General features: G+C 41.3%; 1 protein-coding gene across 5 annotated transcripts in view; it reads right to left on the bottom strand.

Moving 5' to 3' along the window:
• The window catches only part of NCOA2 (nuclear receptor coactivator 2), a 194,337-nt gene that overhangs the window by 24,485 nt on the left and 149,715 nt on the right, over positions 1–20,137 (bottom strand). For all 5 annotated transcript variants that reach the window (XM_060243657.1, XM_060243660.1, XM_060243659.1 and 2 more), the window contains 3 exons: positions 16,754–16,901; positions 10,204–11,467; positions 3,260–3,470 (listed from right to left, as the gene is read on the bottom strand). In XM_060243657.1, coding sequence (XP_060099640.1) covers positions 3,260–3,470; positions 10,204–11,467; positions 16,754–16,901 — 1,623 coding nt within the window. The remainder of the gene's footprint in view (positions 1–3,259; positions 3,471–10,203; positions 11,468–16,753; positions 16,902–20,137) is intronic.

Genomic DNA, 20,137 nt, shown 5'->3' with positions numbered 1-20,137 from the left:
ATGGAGCAATGATGCTCACCTATTTTAAGAAGTTGCAGCAAGAATAAGTGTTGGACTGGATGGGCCATTGGCCTGATCTAACATGGCTTCTCTTATGTTCTTATGAAGTATGTTAAACATTCAGAATGTTTACATGAATTGTAGTTCAAGCATATGACATTTGATTTCTTGCAGTCACTGACTTCTAGCACGGGAAATCACTATTAAAGAACTTCAGAACATTTTAAACCAAAGGGCTTTGCTGATTTCTTCTCTTTACAAAACTTGTCAAGTTACAACAATATTTCATAACTAGATGAAGCTGAATATTAAAACTCACATGATTGCTTCCTGGTAGGAACTTGGTATGGTTGGTTCAGCTATACTTATGACACCTTTCCTTCTGAAGGAACCCATGAGAATTTGCCTGGGGATCCTTTTAGCCACCAGAATGGTATGAGAGGCAGGGAGATCTTGCTGAGGGTCTGATTTGTCTCATGGGCCACTAGTAACTTACTGCTACCACAATGAAACACCTGATATACTTATTAATAGTCCTTCTGGGATGTTACAGTAAAAAGATGCTTCATAAATTCCTCTGCACACAAAATCCGCAATTGGTGGAAGAGCTAGGTGTATTTTTAAAATATCAAAGCTCCCCCAAACTATTTGCTCCTTGTGTAGTACATGCATTTATTAATTTTTTTATATGCAAAGCTAAAATTAATCCTTGGGTAAATATCTCATTTTTTCTCTGCAGACTCTAATGAGAAAGGCAGTAACTTTTGAAAGTGATGAGGCAATTCTTGTGGTTGCTACAGAGATCAGAAGGAACCATCATCATGGCAGGTCCTGTCATGTTCTCAGGATGCAGGCAGGCAGGAGTCCAAAGCCAGTCCAAGGTCAAAGTCCAGGAAGTCAAGCAGGAGCCAGGTCACCAATGCAGAATCACAAACCGGAATCAGAAGTCAATGTCCAAAAGCCAAAAGGTCAGGGTGCCAAGGAAATCAAGCAGGTCAGGATCAGAAATCAGGAAGGAGCATGGATGCAAGCCAGAGAATAGACTTGTTGTTTCCACAAGGTTACCAGGTCCTGGGTGGGAGCTATATGGGAGTCTCAAAAAGCCTGCTCCCTGGGTGGCAGTGACTTTGCTAGAACTCAGGGCTGAGAGATCTGAAGCATCGGTGTGCCTCATGTCGTTGCTCTGAAAGTTCTTTCCGGAGCCTGCTTCGAACTCTTGAGATGGGAGGAGGAGAGCTTGGAGAAGACTGATCAACAGCCGACACTGGTGCCTGGAGAGTGATTGATGGGCCAGCTGCTGTTTGTTCAGCTGAGGAATTGGCTGGCAACTCTTCCAGGTCTGTTAACCCTTCCAGCTCCTCTTCATCAGGGCTCATGACAGGTCCCAACCTGAATTTGTTAATATTGTGAAGGGTAGGAAGGCACTTGCAGGAAACAATAAGTAAAGGAAGTGGGTGCTTGAATCCTCTATGGACTCAAAAAACTAAGCTGAATGCCCCATAATATTTGGCTGTCTCAGTAACAAGAATATAATGTATGAAAAAAGAGACACCAGTCTTTTTGGATATGTGGATTTTAATATGTAAGGTAATAGACAGAATGCTCCAGCTTGATACACTATATTATTAAAAGGAAACCAATGTGTGTAGTATCTGTGATCACACAAAAATTAAAAATTTAAAACAAACAGTTTTCAGAAATAGGTTTTAATGCACAGAACTGCAACTAAATTGCCCCAACAGGACATTAGTGTTGTTGTTATTGTTGTCATTTAATGGGATGTTGCACTTAAACTATCAGATCTGTAAAACAGTGGTATTAAATTAAGCAATCCCTATGCTTTTAAGGCCCCATTTATCCATGTCCTACATTTAGTAGTTTAAAAGCACACTCACTGGCTCCAATGCACACTCTTGGCTCCAATCAGTAACAGTGAATGTGAACAGACAGAAGTTTCAGTACACAGACATCCGTAGCTGATGCATGGAAGGGGAAAAATTCTTATCCAGAAACTTGGCAGTCTTTCTAGTAAAACTGTCTGGGTTCAGGTAGCCGACTCAAGGTTGACTCAGCCTTCCATCTTTCCGAGGTCGGTAAAATGAGTACCCAGCTTGCTGGGGGGGGAGTGCAGATGACTGGAGAAGGCAATAGCAAACAACCCCATAAAAAGTCTGCTTCAAAAAAGTCATGATGCAACATCACCTCAGAGTTGGAAACAACTGGTGCTTGCACAGGGGACTACCTTTACCTTTAGACAGGTTTGTCAGGACTTCTGGGTCAACTGCTGGATGGCCCAACGCACAGGAATAACTAGCTGTTCGGAAAGGTGTGCAAGGGGTTGAGTGGACAGCTACACCAACAGTTCAGCACTCTAAAAAGCTTATGACTCACAGCGTCCTGTCAGAGGCACAAAGAAACCCATAATATAGCTATTGCCTCCTTCATTTAGTTAGATCAATGCTGCAAGTGATGACTGATCCACTACTGGCCACCTCTTAAAGCCTATCATGCCAAGTTAACAGATCAGGTTTTGAAAATCCTCTGTTGACTGCCGAAGCATTCTGCAAGAATTGTGACCACAACTGTATGGAGGCAAATGGCTGCTAGAAGGTTTGTGATTTCTGTTTGAAGTGTTTCCATTTTATGGTAAAGCATCCACTTCTCCTTGGTGGTGGAAAGTGCTGTCAAGTCACAGCTGACATATGGTGATCCTGTAGGATTTTCAAGGCAAGAGATGTTCAGAAGTGATTTGCCCTTGCTTGCCTCAGCATTATGACCCTAGTATTCCTCGGAATTCTCTCATCTAAATACTAACCAGGATCAACTCTGCTGAGCTTCCAAGATCTGGCTACCCAGTTGAGGGTCGACTTCTCCTTAGGTACAATATAATAGTCTGCAATTAATTACATAAATAAACACATGGCAGTCATGTGTTATTGAATGAGACAAAGTAAAACTGTCAGCTAAAAATACATATTTTAAATATGCAGTGATATTAAATATGACCATCTTGGTAAAAACTGCACCAATGTAAGTGCTCAAAATGGTGTTCCAGTGGATTAGAACAGCAGATGGTGCTATTCTGTTAGTAGAAATTATCAAACTGCTTTTCAACCTGAAAGACTCTTGCAAAAGCTACAGTTTTTCTTCTTATCATAATAGAATGATAGAGTTGGAAGGGACCTCTATGGTCACCTAGTCCAACCTCCTGCATAATAATGCTACAAGCTTTTGTGACCAGATAATAGTTTGGACTTACTGCTCTGCGAGATCCTCATTGATGGTTTCTGGGTTCCAACAGGAGTGCCAGGGCTGTTTTCACCAGTGATCTGCATGAGGTCATTGATGATGGCTTGTTTGTCAACTGATCCTGCTGAAGCACCTGGTCGGGTGTCTGGGAAAAGCTGGGACAACTGGCTATTTTGCAGATCATCCAGAATTTCTTCCAAATTATCTAGCTCGCTGCCAGGCTTTAATAAAAAGGGAGGAAACCACAAACATTTTACTTACTGAGGGCAAACTCTTAACTGTTCATTTCAAATATCACATATAGATTTTTCACCCTAAATTCTATGCTGTTGGGAAGTACCCTTCATAGTACTATGGTGTGTTTGTGCACCTCCCAAGGTCTTCCCAGATCTTCACTGGTTTTTCTCAAACCCACTCCTGGATGGCTGCTTTATGAGTGGAAAAGTTCAGATTTTCCTGGTCTTGCTTTCAAGGCAATCATTTCCCTTGTTCCCATGGTGGCCATTCTCCTGCCACTGGGGACACTTCACATTTGCTTCTAAACAGCAGTTGAGTATCATTATCACATTACTACAATCTATATATCAGGTTCTCTAATTCCAAACTTTCATTTTTAAAAATGTAATTCTCTAGGCCTTTTTGTAGTGAAGATCAGGGTTGGGGTTTTTTTTTGAGCAGGAACGTACAGGAACACAGTTCTGGCTGGCTTGGCATCAGGGGGTATGGCCCGATATGCAAAGTAGTTCCTGCTGTGAAACAATGGGGACATCAGGGAGTGTGGCCTACTATGCAAATGAGTTCCTGCTAGGCTTTTTCTACCAAAAAAGCCCTGGTGAAGATATAACAGGAAAGGCATGGCTCTGCAATTAAGGGGGATACAGCCTTTAAAGAAAATGAAAGTTGGAGATTCAAGAGAAACTGATACACAGACTATTATAACATTAAGACAAAATAATAATACAAAACTGCGAATTTTAAAAAATGAAAAAGCCTTGGTGGCACAGGTGGCAGGGGAGAATGGCCACTGCTAAGAGACTGGGGCAGGGAAGCTCCAGGAAAACCTGCCATGTGGAAGCCCTGTAGCCACTACACTGAGCTGGCAGTCACAACAGCAATAGGGAAACCACACAAGCCTGTCTCCATGAGGGGAAACACCCTGTAAGTCAACATTGACAGGAGCATCCATTAGCTGGATCGCCTGATATACACTACATGATAACTAACTTTTAGTTTCTCTTCCCATGAGATGAAGGTTTGTGGTTTATGACTTAGGTTGTAAAAATAGTAAAAGGTTAAAGTAATAGCGATATACACTCCACAAATAAGAGGTCTGGTATATTTTCTCCTCTTGCCTCAGACTCTTTTTGAAACCAAAAAGTAGATTAATCAATGTTCCTTCTAAAAGTGAACCATTAATATTTAATTCCTGCTGCATAGTCATGAACTGGCACAAAGGTATCTCCAGGGGTGCAAAGGATACAGTTTCATGGATGTAATAAAGAACTTTTTAAAGCAAGAAAGCACTCTGCCATTGTCATAGTGTTGCTTGCTTATGACAAGAACAAACACATATTAGAAAACAGTTATTTCCCATGATTAACACGCTTTTGGCTTGCTGGGTCTTTCCATTACCAGCAAAAAACTACAAAGTTTTAAAAACCAAATACACAGAGATTATTTCCATCTAATGAGCAAACCAGAACCTAAGTTTCCCTACTTAACATTAAACTGTTGGCTTGCTGATCAGACACATTTAGTAATGGAAACATCACAGGAAGTGAAAGCTTTCTGGGTTGAGGGCACTCTACTGCCTCAAATTATTCTGAAATTTAAGGGTGGCCAGATGAAGGTTGCATTCAGATGTAACAACAAACTGCAGCTGCAATGATCAGGCATGAACACAGCTGCATAGTCATGGAAATTTGCTTCAAAGAGCACCAGATTGCAAAAACTGGCAACCAATTTTTTCCTCTTCAAATATAGTTTCAGTCATCATATCATTGCTGAATCATTTCATGATCCTTGTACATATGTTGTTAAGAGTGTTCCCTCTAAACTGAGTTAGCATGAGCTAGCTCACAGATTTTTAGTCTCCAGCTCACACATTTTTGTCTTAGTTCCGGAAGGATGGCCCTAGAGCACAATAATGTATGCAGTAGCTCACAACTTTAATACCACTAGCTCACAAAGTAGGATTTTTGCTCACAAGTCTCTGCAGCTTAGAGGGAACATTGTTTGTTAATAACACTCACAATAAAGCACTAAAGCTAGCTCTTGGTTAGTAATAAAAATAAATAGTCTATTAATTACTTCTAAATCCCTGAAAAAGCATTGTATGTACCAACATACATACAGACTTTCTTCTGGCCTTCCATAACAGTAGACAGTAGACATACAAAACTCCAGAAAAATACTGTAAACTTTCAGTGAAATCCCAAAGCAAACAAATTGAAAATAAGTAATTAAAATTTTTGACCCCAGCTGGGCCAGTAAGTCTAAGAATATACTGCTTCCTCTGCTTAAGTATTTATCATTTATCTGCTTAATTATTTATCATAACTAACCTTAAAATAAAGGTATTTTAAGAAATGATTAACAGTTCCACTAAAAACATGAATTCTTCATATATATTATGTACACAGGCAAATTTAAAAGATATTAAAAGAGTCTACTAAATAAACTAAAGCACAGAAGCACAGAAATTCTTGCCTCCTATAAGATTCTTACTTGACTGTTGCCAGCTTTTGCCTCCCCTTTTCAAGCACTGGGCATTTCTAGGGTTGACAATCCCCAGTTGGGGGCAGGAGATCCCCTGGTTTTGAGTCCCTCCCCCTGCTTCAGGGTTAGCAGAAAGCGGTGGGGGAGGGAAAGAAATGTTTGCTGTGCACTCCATTATACTCTCTGGAGACCAATTCCCATAGGGTATAATAGAGCATTGATCTGTGGGTATCTGGTGCTCTGAGGGGGAGAGGTAGAGATACTAAGTTTTCAGCACAGCAGCCAGTGACTCTCCTCAAAACACCCAAGTTTAAAAAAGATTGGACTGGGGTCCAATTCTATGATTCCCCCAAAAGGTGTTCCTATCCTTTATCATTTCCAAATGGAAGGAAGACATTTAAAAGGTGTGCGATCCCTTTAAATGTGACGGCCAGAATTCTCTTCAGAGTTCAATCGTGCTTGTCACACCCTTGCTCCTGACTCCACCCCAAAGTCTCCTGGCTCCACCCCCAAAGTCCCCAGATATTTCTTGAGTTGGACCTGGCAACCCTAGCCTTTATTGAGGAGAGGCATTTGCTAAACATGACTGTTAGGGCTGTCACTGCCAACTCCAGATTGAGAAATTCCTGGAGATTTAGGGATGGAGCCTGGGGATGGTGGAGTCTAAGGAGTTGGAGGAGCTTCTTGGTACGTGATTCTCTAGTCTGTCCTCTGAAGTTGCCATTTCCTCCAGGTGAATAGAATAAGAAACTGGGGGTCAGGGAAATAGAGGGTGCCTGTTGGCGTCAGCATGACGTTACTTCCTGGAAAACCCAGAGTTATGCTAGTTCTCTCGAAGAATCACTAAAATTATATGGTTTTAACATTTGAAAAACAGCTAAAACAGGACAGTTGAATAACTTCTTTAATTAATACAAATTCTTAAACACATAAAGATCACAGTAAAATTCAGAAAGAAAACTTCTGATAAAGGAGATTAATACACATTTAATTACTATTGTGCAGACATTTATTAATCATAGGATGCATAGCAGACTCAATATTCAATTTCCTGGAAAAGTATTTTAAAATATGATAAATATTACTAATCAAGTTTTAGATAAAATACTTAAAGAATGCATTTTGGAAAATGTTTACTATTTCAGTTTCCAGTGAGGTTTCCATTGTGACTGTAATTATAACAATTATATAACTATCTAAAAGACTGTGAAGTAAATATTGTCTCAATAACTTGATATAGATTTATAGTGAATCTATTTTATTCTTCAGTTTTCCTTTGGAATTCTTCACAGAATTTTATCAACCTGAATACTTTAAGGAAGAAGCAGGTACAACATTGGGTATGAAACTGGATCTAAAAATGCTATACAGATGAAGGGGAGTTACCTGAATCGTTTCTCTCCCCTTCTCACCCACACCTGTGTCTATCAATGATGTGGCTCAAGGTCAGTTACCTGACTATTCCATTATTAACAGTTACCTGACTATTCCACTATATGGCTAACTCTGCTCAAATATTATGGGGAGAGATGAAAGAGTTTGACGTGGGATTGCTGTTTTCATCAGCAATTCTGTCAGGTGTCATAGTTTGTCCTAAGAGCTACCAACAAGTCCACTGTTAAATCCAACAATTTCCCTCCAACAGGAGACATTCCTTCCCCCCATCATTTCCCTGCTGCTGCAGCAAATGTTCTATTCCCAGAGTCTCCCTTTACCCCAGAAGAACATTTTGGAAGGCATTCTGGGCTGCAGTAGGAAATTTTGCTATGCTGAGCGAAATTCCTTCTGTCAGTGGAGACTTTGAAGAACCCCAAGTTAAGGCAAGATCTCTAGTTAAGGCCATGAAAATTCTTCAGCAAGGGATGATCTGTCACATAATTAACAACTATAGCATTCCATGGAGATAGTTTCAAAGGGTAGCTGGTTGGTTTGTGGTAGAACAGCTAGAATAAAGTCCAGTAGCACCTTAGAGACCAACAAGATTTTTGGGGAATAAGCTTTTGAGAGTCAAAATTCCTTCTGTTAGCTATCTAATGAAGGGAGCTGCGACTCTTGAAAGATTCTACCCAGAAAATCTTGTTGATCTTTAAGGTGCTACTGGACTCAATCTAGCAATTTAGCTTTGCAAATGCTTTCTACCAATGGACATGGAAGCACTGAGAGAACATGCTCAGAGTCACTCTGCTCTTTATTAGCATCATGCATGTCCCAGATATTCAAAGCAAATTCCTGAGCTGAGAGCTGGCTAAAGCTAAGCCTTGGGCCTCTAATACTCAGGCAGCTACCATGCCTTATACCTGGCTTTATAGCATATAACTGAGTATGTGCAGAAACCTGCCTCTTGCCTCCCTACTTCACAAACCACATTTAGGAAAAGGCCTTGTCAGTGTTACCACCCCAGAAAGCCAGAGCCTGTACTGCCTCAACTAACATTGCCAGATATATCATCTACTACACTCACCTGTGGAAGCATGCCAGGGATCACAGGGATCTCTCAGGTCACCCTAGAATTAGCTCACGAAAGCTAATCTCCTCTGTAGCTCTGTATGTAGATAACTTCCCAAATGCTTTCAAATCCCCCAGTACAACAGAGAATAATTTCCACATTTTTGTTTTACATGTGGGTCAGGTTTTTCATGGACTACATACATTTTGTGTACATCTGATATACATTTACTATTTAAACACAGAAAGAAAAGGCTATATTAGCACCAGTCAACTGAGCCTTTCAAGCTTTTTGCAGTGCCTTTATCTACTGCATACATATATCTGGTCCCAGCCAAGACTATTTTCCACCTGGATTGTATTTTTTGTCAGCTTGTACACCATTGTATTTCTTAGTAAGACTTTCCCAGGACTTCTGTGTAATAGTGTTCTACAATAATTTGTATTTAGTTTTTAAAAACAAAATTTAAGATTAATAATCTATAACAATGGCAAACCAAAAAACTGCCAAGATTTCCAGAATACTGGGGATAACAATTTTTACATGATTTAGTCAACTGCTGTATAAATACAGGGCTTATTTGTAGTTTGGCAGGTTAAAAATACCATAAAACACAAACCGTGCAAGTCATGCAAACCAATATATCAGACCCTTCCTGAGCTTTATGGAAAGCAACACTTCAGACAATATGTATTAATACCCCATGTACCAAAACTGACTGACTGATATACATGCATGCTTGTAATACACTTAACCAGCAAGAGAAAAGATAGGCAGGTGTCAGAAAAAAGATCAAAGCAGTTTCAAAATTATACAGTAACTTTCTAGTGACAGAAATTTTTTTTTAAAAAAAAATTGTTGAGATGCATGTTTGTGGGCCAGGAAGATTACTATTTAAATATGCTACCTGGAATCATGCTATTTTTGGTATTGCATGTGCTTCATGTTTCCTGTTCAGAAAGAAATTCCACTTGAAAGAAGGAAATGTTATGTTTATTTTTCACCAAATTCTTCCGTATAAAATATTTTCTACTCCATCATGGCCTTATTGTATTTTCCAGTGAAAACTAAAGAGTGAAATTAGTAATTATTTAAAGATCTACCACTACAGAAGATAGGCTTCAACAACTCTATTCCGTAAGTAGGTAGGAACCACAAGAGCACAACAGCTTTTGTTTTTGGAGGAGGAAGAGAAGGTAAGAAACTGAGGATGATGGAACAATTTAGAATATTCTCTGCTCTACCATTGTATTGAACAGCTTGTTTTGAGCTATATTTAGATTACACTTCCTGTGGGAAATAAGATTATGCCGTTATCAAATACCATTTTTTTAAAACTCTAGAGCAAGCTGCTACTTATCATATAGAAGCACCTACATACTTTTAATGCAACTTTGTACACACTAGGCCTGGCCCAATGAGCCACTGCATATTAGCTCATTGGAGCTTTTCAAAACAATAGCTCCCTTTCCATTATACTCCCCACCTTTGAAATTTCCCCCAATAATAAGACAAATCAGGCAATGACTGGTCCAAGCAGTGCCTCTAATGTCCACCACTTCACTTCCATGCTTCCTCCTTGCACTGCAATGCACAGCTGATGCTGTATCAACAACCATACTAGAGGCAACTAGGATCAGACCTTTTCATCCCACCTAGTGTTGGTAATACAAGCAAGGTCACTGACGTGTAAGATCAAGTGCCATAGCCTTCCCCCTATCAAAACATTATTAGACAAGAGTGGTTTATCCATTCATCTCTGAACGAACAATAAAAGAATTACTTCTTACCTGTTCATTAGGCTCAAAGCGCATCTCTTCTTTCTCTGTCTTCATAGCTACTGGCTTTGTGCTACTGGAAGGGTCTGTCTTACTGTCCAACCGTTCCAGTTTTGGGGTAATGTCTGGTAAACCAATATCTTTAGTATCATCTTTATCTAGCAAGTAGCGAAGTAGTGCATTTTCTTTCTTCTTGGGACTCACTGGTTCCTGTTTAACAGTCACCTCTGAACCAGGAGCTGTGCTACCGGTATCCTGGCTCAATTCTTTGCCTGTGGCCTCTGCTGTGAGCTTGGCCAAGTCTACAGGAGAACTACTATCCTGCAAGAGTCTGTGCAAAATTTTATGCTTCTCCTTGAGCGAGGTTCCATGTGCTGAACCAGAACCAGATAAACCCACGGAGTCCTTGTTAGCATCTCCTATCGCATTAGACAAAGGTGAAGGCTCCATCTGATCAGATTTGGTGGTCAGCAGCTGTAAGAGCTTTGTCTGGCTTTTGCCGTCATGTAGTCTGTTTTGTCCATCAGACCTCTCACCACTGACAACCTGGGGGATGTTATCATTACTTTCTTTCTGCTCTCCTGAATGGGAGACATTCTCTGCTTGTCCAGTTGTACCTTCCGATTGCTCCCCATGAAGTCCAAAGCCATCTTTAGAGTCCAGGCTTCCCATTTTGCTTAGCTGGGGAGGATTTATACTTACAGGGGAATTTTGTAAATTACCCATTTTTAGGTCAGGTGAAGCCAATGATGACCCTAGAGAGACTCCATGCCCCTCACTGAGAGCCTGAAGTGCATTGAGGGAACTGTTGGTATAACTATGGCTATTTCCTGTGCTGCTGCAAACTCCAACAGGTGAATGCAAGCTTCCTGCAGGGGAAAACTGACTGGGTGGGATCCGAGGACTTCCTGCCACTCCAGGACTCACACGATGCCTTGGGGAAAGCATAGAATTTGGCTGACCTGGTGTCATGCCAGGGCTGCTTTGAGAAGGACTATTCATTTTTAGTGCATAGTTACTACCCTGAGGAGTGGATGCTTGTATACTTGACACATGGTTCATCCCGCCTGAACCACCAAACCTGCCCGCTGGCATGCCCATTTGTTCCTTTGGGCCATTTATGGCAAAATTCATATTGCTACTGATGGTCATATCCTGACCTGGATTCCCACCGCACATAGCCTGATGGGCAGGGCTGCTGGAGCTAATTGGGTTCAATGGCTTTCCCATTGCTTGTCCAGTTAAATCTTGGTTCATTCCACAAACATTCTGTTCCCTGTAACATGGGGAGAAAGCAGATAACATTATAATTGACATTTGAAATGCTGAATTACAAAATAATATACTTTTAACACTCCCAGTATGCAATGATAGATAGAGTATTTAATTGTATTTTGTTTTTTTCCTGATCTTTATCTTGTTCACAATTTAAAACAGATAACCAATTTTTTAAAAGTGAGAACAGCCAATCACATTGTTTGCAAAAGTTATTATCCCTACTTTACAGAATAGAAAGTGTTGGGTTTAGATATCGCCACAAATTCTAATCTAAAAGGTTTGTCAGCACTGTGCATTAACATAGCTTATTTACTATTATATGGCCACCTTGCTCCTCTCTCCTCCTCTGGACACACAGAGCTTGCTTTCTGGCTGGCCGCTGTGCTTCAGCATCCCCAGTTTGTACAGGGAAAGAGAAAGGAAGGGGATGACCAGCTCTAATTCTCTGTACCAGCTGCATTCAGACATTATGTCAAGCTAGATCTTGATCAAGCTGGCATGTCTTAAATTCCAAAATGAGAGAAGGTAAGAGCAGAATGCTGACAAACCAGTCAGTCATGACAAACTGCAACTGAATTCCAGTTTATGGGTGACACTTACTCCTGCCTCCTCATTCTGTGTGTGGAGCTTGATGCAAAACTTACCAGTTTGATCAAGCTCCAATTCACCATGATGAATGAATACAGGTGGCTCTGTGAACAGGAGAATGCTTACTCCATACAAGCTGGAATTCTAACAAATTCAAGTTGTTATTTTTAAAACTCCATTGCAGCTTGTTGTGACATCTGAATGAGCCAGATGCAGGAGTGGAATTCTAGCAGGAGCTCCTTTGCATATTAGGCCACACACTGCTGATGTAGGCAATCCTCCAAGAGTTTACAAGGCTCTTTTTTGTAAGTAAGGATTGGCTACATCAGCGGTGTGTGGCCTAATATGCAAAGGAGCTCCTGCTAGAATTCCACCCCTGGTCAGATGTAATTATTTTCTCCCAATGAGACCTCAACTAGAAAGAGAGCCCATACTCTAATTTTATGTCTAAAACATTTCTGTTTGCACATTCTTGAAAGTTACACATAAAAATATACAGCAACAAAAACTATCTTGATGCTACAAACAAAAGACAGAAAGTTGCACATCTCCCCCCCTTCCCCCGCTCATCACTAAATGTACTACAAGTGATTTTCAATAGCAGACAGAATTGACAATATTTAGCAGAGGGTGGGGTGTGCTGGTAAAATATTAGACAAATCCAAACTTCTGCATTAAAAACAAAATGAAACAGAAAAGCACTTGTTAATGTTTTGAAAGTAACACCTCTCCTATAGCTCTGAACCTGCATTTCCCAACTAGCATTTCCCAACCATGCTCACAGTGAAAAGTAGTTTTAAAGACATTTCTTCAAACAGCCAAAAACCTGCAAGAAAGGAGCCATCAAAGGCAACCCTAATGAATAAAAGTTGCTTTATATCACTAAGGAAAACTTCATACACACACTGAAATGGGAAGGTTAGATACAAAAATGGAGCAAGGGGACCAGCGTGGAAGGCTTTCCCATGACAAATACAAATGTATTCCATTCACATTTATCCTATGTTTGAGAGTTCCACTAGTGATAATAGTAAAATAGCCAATGTATGTATAAACTGATGAGCAGAAGGAAAAGAAAGACTATGCTGCAGAGAGACAGCCATAGTCCTGTTCAGATATATTTTGTGCTATCTTTTGGTTAGATGCGTTCTGCTCAAGGCCAGCCCTGCCACTAGGCAAACTAGGCCATTTCCTAGGGCGCTGGCCTTCTGGGGGCGCCAAACTGGGTGCCCCCATGTGGTTATCAGTGTGTGGTGTGGGCATCAGACGTTAGACTTGCCCAGGGTGCCAGATAGTTTAGGGCTGGCCCTGGTTCTGCTGAATAAAGCACAAAGCCTCTAGAAAGTTGGAAACTCAGGCAACTCAGTGGGTAAAATGCAAATAGGGCCTATATAGTATACGAGACCTTTGTCATCAACTGCACAGACACAGGAATACTGACAGTTGTGTTCTTAAGTCACCATCCCACTAGATGGACTGCTTTTCTTTCTCTTGCCCACCATGGCAGGGCAAGCCCAAATCATTTTTTGCTTCCCCTTTACCACAAGTTTTGGAGCTACAAATCTCCTCTTGCTTCCAAACTGCAGTAATATGTATATAGCTTTTACAAAAAGAGGACATGAACATGGTCCTATCCTTCCGCTTTTCAACAGGCACAGGTCTAAGATACTGAGCAGGGAAGGTGTAATGTTACTTGGCAATGTGTTCACTTCTATGCAAGGCAAGGAATCCTATTCAGGGAATGTGGACAGGGAGGAATGCTGGACTTTTTGCCTGAAGATTCAAGATAAATTTCATTCTCTTTAAGAGTGCCTAGTGTTTTCGCTGCATAGCTTCTCATCCAGGGCCGTAGCCAGGATTTGGAAGGTTGGGGGGCATTTACATTTTTCAGGGGGCACTGATGCCCCCCAGCACCCCAAACGACCTTCTCTCTAGTGACAGGCAAGGCCGCCCCTAGCCCTTCTGGCTAGGCAGCACAGCTCCGCCCCGCCCCAGTCACCAGATACGCCGCCTACTCATAAGTAGCCCTGCAAGTAGGCAGCAGGCATGGGCCGCCTACTCATGAGTAGTTCTGCAAGTAGGCAGCAGGCATAGGGCTACTCGCGGGAACAGGCGGGGGGAGAGGCAGGCAGCAGAGGTGAGGAGAAGCAGTGGCGATCGGGGCTGGGAGGGAGGGAAAGGGGCGAGGAGAAGCCACTGTGATTGGGGCTGGGAGGGGAAGGGGCAAGCAAGTGGCTGTGATCAGGGCTGGGTGGGAGGGAAAGAGGCGAGGAGAAGCAGTGGTGATCGGGGCTGGGAGGGAGGGGAAGGAGTGAGGAGAAGCCACTGCGATCGGGGCTGGGAGGGAGGGGAAGGGGCAAGGAGAAGCAGTGGTGATCGGGTCTGGGAGGGAGGGGAAGGGGCAAGCAGGTGGCTGCGATCAGGGCTGGGTGGGAGGGGAAGAGGCAAGGAGAAGCAGTGGCGATTGGGGCTAGGAGGGAGGGGAAGGGGTGAGGAGAAGCCACTGCAATCAGGGCTGGGAAGGAGCGAGGAGAAGCTGCTGCGATCGGGGCTGCATGGGAGGGGAAGAGGCAAGTGGCTGCGAAGGAAGAGAGGGTGGTGGCGGGAAAAGCAGCAGAGAGAGGAGGGAAGGGAAGCTCTTAATTGCCTGCCCCTCACCACCACCCTCCCTTCCTTACCCGCCATTAAAATAGCATGGGGTGGAGGCAGAAGCAGCCCCAGCCCCCCTGCTAGTTAAAGGGCCCGTGAAACAGCTGATCGTCGGGCCCTTTAAGTGGCAGAGGGAGGTAGGCAGCTGCTTCTGCCCCACCGGCATAGCTATTTTAATGGCGAGGAAGAGAGGGCAGCCGCAAGAGCAGCAGGGAGGGAAGAGAAGACCCTTCTTTTCCCTCCCTTTCACTCTGGTCACAACCCTCCCTTCCTTCCCCGCCACTAAAACAGCTGGTGGAGCCCCAGCAAAAGCAACCCCAGCTACCCCCTGGAGTTAAAGGGCCTGCGAAACAGCTGATCTGCTGGCCCTTTAACTCCAGGGGGAGGCTGAGATTGCTTCTGCCCCCAGCCGGCCAAATTGCTTGTGGGGCGGCGGCAGTCCCCGGAGCTATGTCAGAGGCCCCGGGGACTGGTTGGGCCCCCCCCCAGAAGTTGGGGGCTCTTCCCCCATAGGCCCCCTCGTAGCTACGGGCCTGTTCTCATCACTCATGACTGTTCTTGAGAGAAGCAATAGTAAATAGGTGGCTATGACACCCATATTTAAGGGAAATTGTGCAAGACAGTTTTTTAAAGAATACTGTAATTTAATTCCCTTTACAGATTTTCTTAAAAGATTTTTGTAATTTTAAGAAAACCTCTTCAGTAAAGTTCTATTCAAAATCTTTTTTAAAACCTCCAGACTTGACCTCAAAAAAGTTTCTGGAGAATTAAATGTGTGCAAAATTGAGAAAAGGGCTTCATAAACTATACTCAATAGCATTTTTGGCACAGATTTAGACATTCCTTTGCAGTGTTTGCACTGTAAGTTCTGCAGTTGAAACATTTAAACTTTGCCCTGCTAGTGGCATGAGAACAGGAAAGAAAAGCTGACTAGAAAGAGAAACTGCCCAGTCAATTCTCGTTAGCAAAAGATGAATGAAATGGAAGGGGAAATCACACTAAAAAAACACCAAGGAAAATTTGGGTTAATATCCTGTTTCTAGAATTCCATTATAAATTTTTTTAAACCTTCCTTTTATTGTAAGTATTTGATTTGCAGCTTCAGGTTTTTAACTTTATTGCCTCGGCTGACATCCATGAAATAGAAAAGGAGTTCCTCAACTCCAACAAAAACAGTTTTGAATTATTGAGTATTTGGTTAGATAGCTGCATACTTGAACCATGTTGCAGTCCTTTCATTTCAGTTTACAGCACTTACTTGTTTGCAATAATCAAAAGATAACATGAAATAAATGTTCACTATTTCTATTTCTAAAAAAGTACTAATTCAAAATAGAACCTGACATAAATACGTAAACTGAATCTAATGATTCCAAAAAAAGTTAGTTTGTCGTTTAATTGAAGGGAAAACTGTATGTTGTGCAGAAACTATTCATTTGAAAAACTGACTGCTCAGTCCATGTTGTGTGCATATTAGCATGTTAACAATTTATGAACCATAAAAAACAGCCCTGTATTTTGAAACAGAGCTGTTATTAGCTTTGCATCATTGCATGCAAAATAACACTGTGTATCCAAGAGAACTGTTCCAGATTTCATCAATACCATGTCTCCCAAAGTCATAGGAATTAGCCTAGTATGCAATTATGTAATGACAATGACCAGAACCTAAACATGAAAGGGAAATCATAGTACACAGTAGAACTACCAAATTAAATACAAATGGCTGGAAGAGACATATTGAAACCTGAAAGAACAGCTTCTTACCCGTACCTGTTAGTAGTAGCGTTGTTAAAAAGCAGTCTTAAATTGACTTAGTTGGAATTCAAGTCAAGTCAGTGGAATCTCCTTCCCAATAAATGTTTAACACAGATTTGTTTTCTAAAGAAATATATGACTTACTGTTACGCTACAGCTCACCCCCCCCCCCAAAAAAAAGCTATTGGCTTCCAGAAATGCAAGATATAGTGAATTATGTACTCTTTCTGAAGCAGTTTCTAGGAAGTAGAGATGAAGATACTCAATATAAAATATTCTAATAAATTACCTGTGAAGCATGTGCAAGGATATTACAAGCTGAGGTTCACTAGTAGTCTGAGAACGGATGAGCTTGCTCTTCGTTTGGGCAGCAACTATAGTGCCATCAGACAGGGAAAATCGATAGACAGGACTGAATGCCAGCCCCTGCCTCAGCACTAAAAGCAAATGAAAAACAACAAAAGTAGTAGTAAGAAATCTGGATTGCTGCAGATTTAGCCACATGAAAATATGGACTCTTAGTTGTCTTTTTTAAGAGCAGGAAGAATTGCCATTCTTGTTTCAAATTTAACAAAATTTTGTTAAAGGGAAAGCTAATATTTTGCGGATTAAGGCTAAGGTACAAGCACAGTAAACTGCAACAGATCTTAAAACTGGTGGCAGCATTGGAAAAATCTATGTACTTACCTGTGGACTTTCCCTATGACAAGTTCTCTGAACAGTAAATCTAAAACTGGAAGTGATTTCTCCCCCCCCCCCCCCGCATCAGACAGAACTGAAATCAACTAGTCCTGTCAATTTCCAGATAACAATAACAAAACACTAATTGTGTTAAAGACAAACTACTTAAGAACACTGACAAGAATAAAGTTGCTAATGAGAACAGACCTCAGAATGAGAAAATGTACAGACTCGTACCCAAAGGAATCAGAAATCCCTCCAAAACGCATACCAGCTTGAACCATGACATGACCAGGAAGAAGAAAACATTTAGCCTGCTTCTCAGTCAGGTGTTCCGGTAGCTAGTTGGGAATACAGGACTTTTGACAAATCTGTAACATCAAGATTATGATCTAGACAACTATGACATAACATACATGAACTGATCTAAGTAGCTAGGAAGAGTGGAGCAAAAGTAATAAGCCTGTACCCCAATTATTAAGTCCGTACCAAAGTTCCTAACCTGGGAGATGAAACTAAAGTCTGAAACTGGTTATAAATCTTGAGTTGGGGGTGAATCTTGGTTTGCCACTTTGAGTACTATACTATTATAAAATGGCTAGATATACATTTTCTACATAAACTATGATAATAATAATTAGTATTGGGAGATGTATCACAGAACCATGCTTAAGGGTGGTGCATAAAAGTTGGAGAAAGAATGGATCTGAGAGAAATAAGCATTTAATTCTGACACCTTTTCCCAGTCCATTAACCATAGCTAGGATACATTCAGTGTTATGTTCATACTAGCCTTAAAAGGCGAATTGGTTAAGTTTGTTGTGAAGTGAACATGCAGTGTCAAAGACACCAACCACTAACAGCTACGAAGGGTTAAGAAGATAATAAATGCAGCTTGTGAAAGCAATGGACCTGGCAGGATGAATAAATAAGGGAGAAGAAATTTAGTGATGGCAGATTAAACAACAAACCTAGTAGTATACTTTTAAAAACTGTACCACGACAAGCTGCTTTTGCTGCTGTTGCAAATTATTTTACTACCTAGTCACCTCATGATGAAATGCTGCTTAATGCCCAGCCCTTTTAATTTCCTGTGCATAATTAGCTTCCAGTTTAGTAAATAATTTTAATATAGCCCCAGAGCAACTACATTTCCTTTGGCACATTCTTTCTTAATTCTGGGTTTTCATATTTGGACACCAGGTAGCTGATGTTAAGGGCATGATCCAGCTCAAGTTAAGCACTTCTCAGCCCCATTTGGTTTCAACTGGAAATATAAGTATATATTTTCTCTCACTAAAATCAGGGCTGAAGCACAACTATTTGGCTTATACTCAGGGCTCTTTTTCAAGTAGGAGCTTCTCTGCATATTAGGCCATGCTCCCTGATGTAGTCAATCATCCTGGAGCTTACAGTAGGCCCTGTACGAAGTTCCCTGTAAGCTCTTGGAGGACTGGCTACATCAGGAGGGCATGGCCTAATATGCAGAGGAGCTCCTGCTAGAAAAAGAGCCCTGCTTATACCTATCTGACTTACTTTTAGTTTTTAAAAAGTGAAAATTCAACAGGTTCAGGAAACATCTGTTGATCCTGTATTTCCTTCTGCTTGTGGAACGCTGTCTTCTACTGTGGAGACTTTCTTTTTCCACTAGGCACTTTTCTGCCCAGGGAAGACCCTAGCTTTCCATGAGCAGAAAGCAACTAGTGCCTGAGAAACATGCTCCAGCATTGTATTCATGTCATTGTCTCCAATTTTCTTGTATGTATACGTGTGCAATTTAAAAACAATAAAAATATATTATAATCACAACAGTCTAGCCCTGACTTAAATCAGTAAAGGACTAAGGTACTACAAGGGAAATTAAGTATATAAATCCAAGGATCTGGATCCTATGAACCACAAGAGGAAAGTGCTTGCGGGTATGGATTCTCCCTGAATTCTCCATCCAGGTGGGCAATCCTAAGACTTTCTCAAAACTGATGTATGGCTGGGGGGTGGGGTGGGATATACAATTGGTATGTGTGTGCTACCTCTTGTGCCAATGGAGCTTCTTGCATCAATGAAAGCAGAAAGATGGTAGCATTTTTGTCTGATTCCCCTCCCTCCACATGCCCTATGGCATTTTGTCAAAGAGATTAGTTTATCCACAACTTCAGTGTTCCTGAAGCCTCTGGGAGCAGCTAGGATCCATACAGCGACTGAACTAAGAGTATTAGTTTCAGAGATCTGGGGGTTTGGATTCTATTCTATTCTAAGGGCTTCATTGAAACTACTATTTAAACAATGGCTTAATTAACACATAAAGAACATATTGTGGTTGGCTAATTACAGGAATGAGCCTCTCAAGTTCTAAGGCTTGTGCGCGCCTCTCCTTTTCTTCTCATATATGACTTGGATAGTGAAGACTTCTTAGTTCTGGAGAAACTGTAGCTTATCATGACATCCAAAATGACATGCCACTAATTTGTTTTACATTATTCAGTTGCTATTAAGGTTGTCTGGAACAAAGGAGGTCTCAGCATCAATTGAGGGAGAAAATAAGGAGAATGCACCTGCATTGACTCAGACTGCACCTATATTTTAATTTTGACCTTGTATTAACTGTGAAACCCATTGAGTATTTTTAATCCTTGATTTTTATGAGCTCGTGCTAAAATACCATCAAGTTTGTATTTTATGGCCATCCTAAGAACATCCAGGTAGAACCTTGCTTGTCTGTCAAGCCCACCCACTTATTGTCATGTCAAAACAAGCATTTGTTCTTCAGTTACTGCTAAGCCTTGCCTTCAAAAACAAGAATTAAGTTTTAAAGATTTATCTTGACAAAATCCTTGCCACTTCCTTTGGTGCACAAAGCCCAATTTTTATTGCTGACCCATGATGTGTTTACAGTTTTCCTGTATCAATCATTCAGCGTATCAAGTGACACTCAAGACTCTCATAATCCTAGATGAGTTTTTTTCCCTCCCAGACTTGTAACACTGGTATGGTT

This window comes from Heteronotia binoei, chromosome 7, assembly GCF_032191835.1.
Source record: "Heteronotia binoei isolate CCM8104 ecotype False Entrance Well chromosome 7, APGP_CSIRO_Hbin_v1, whole genome shotgun sequence".
In the NCBI taxonomy this organism is placed as follows: Eukaryota; Metazoa; Chordata; class Lepidosauria; order Squamata; family Gekkonidae; genus Heteronotia; species Heteronotia binoei.
This window is presented reverse-complemented; position numbering and strand designations above follow the sequence as displayed.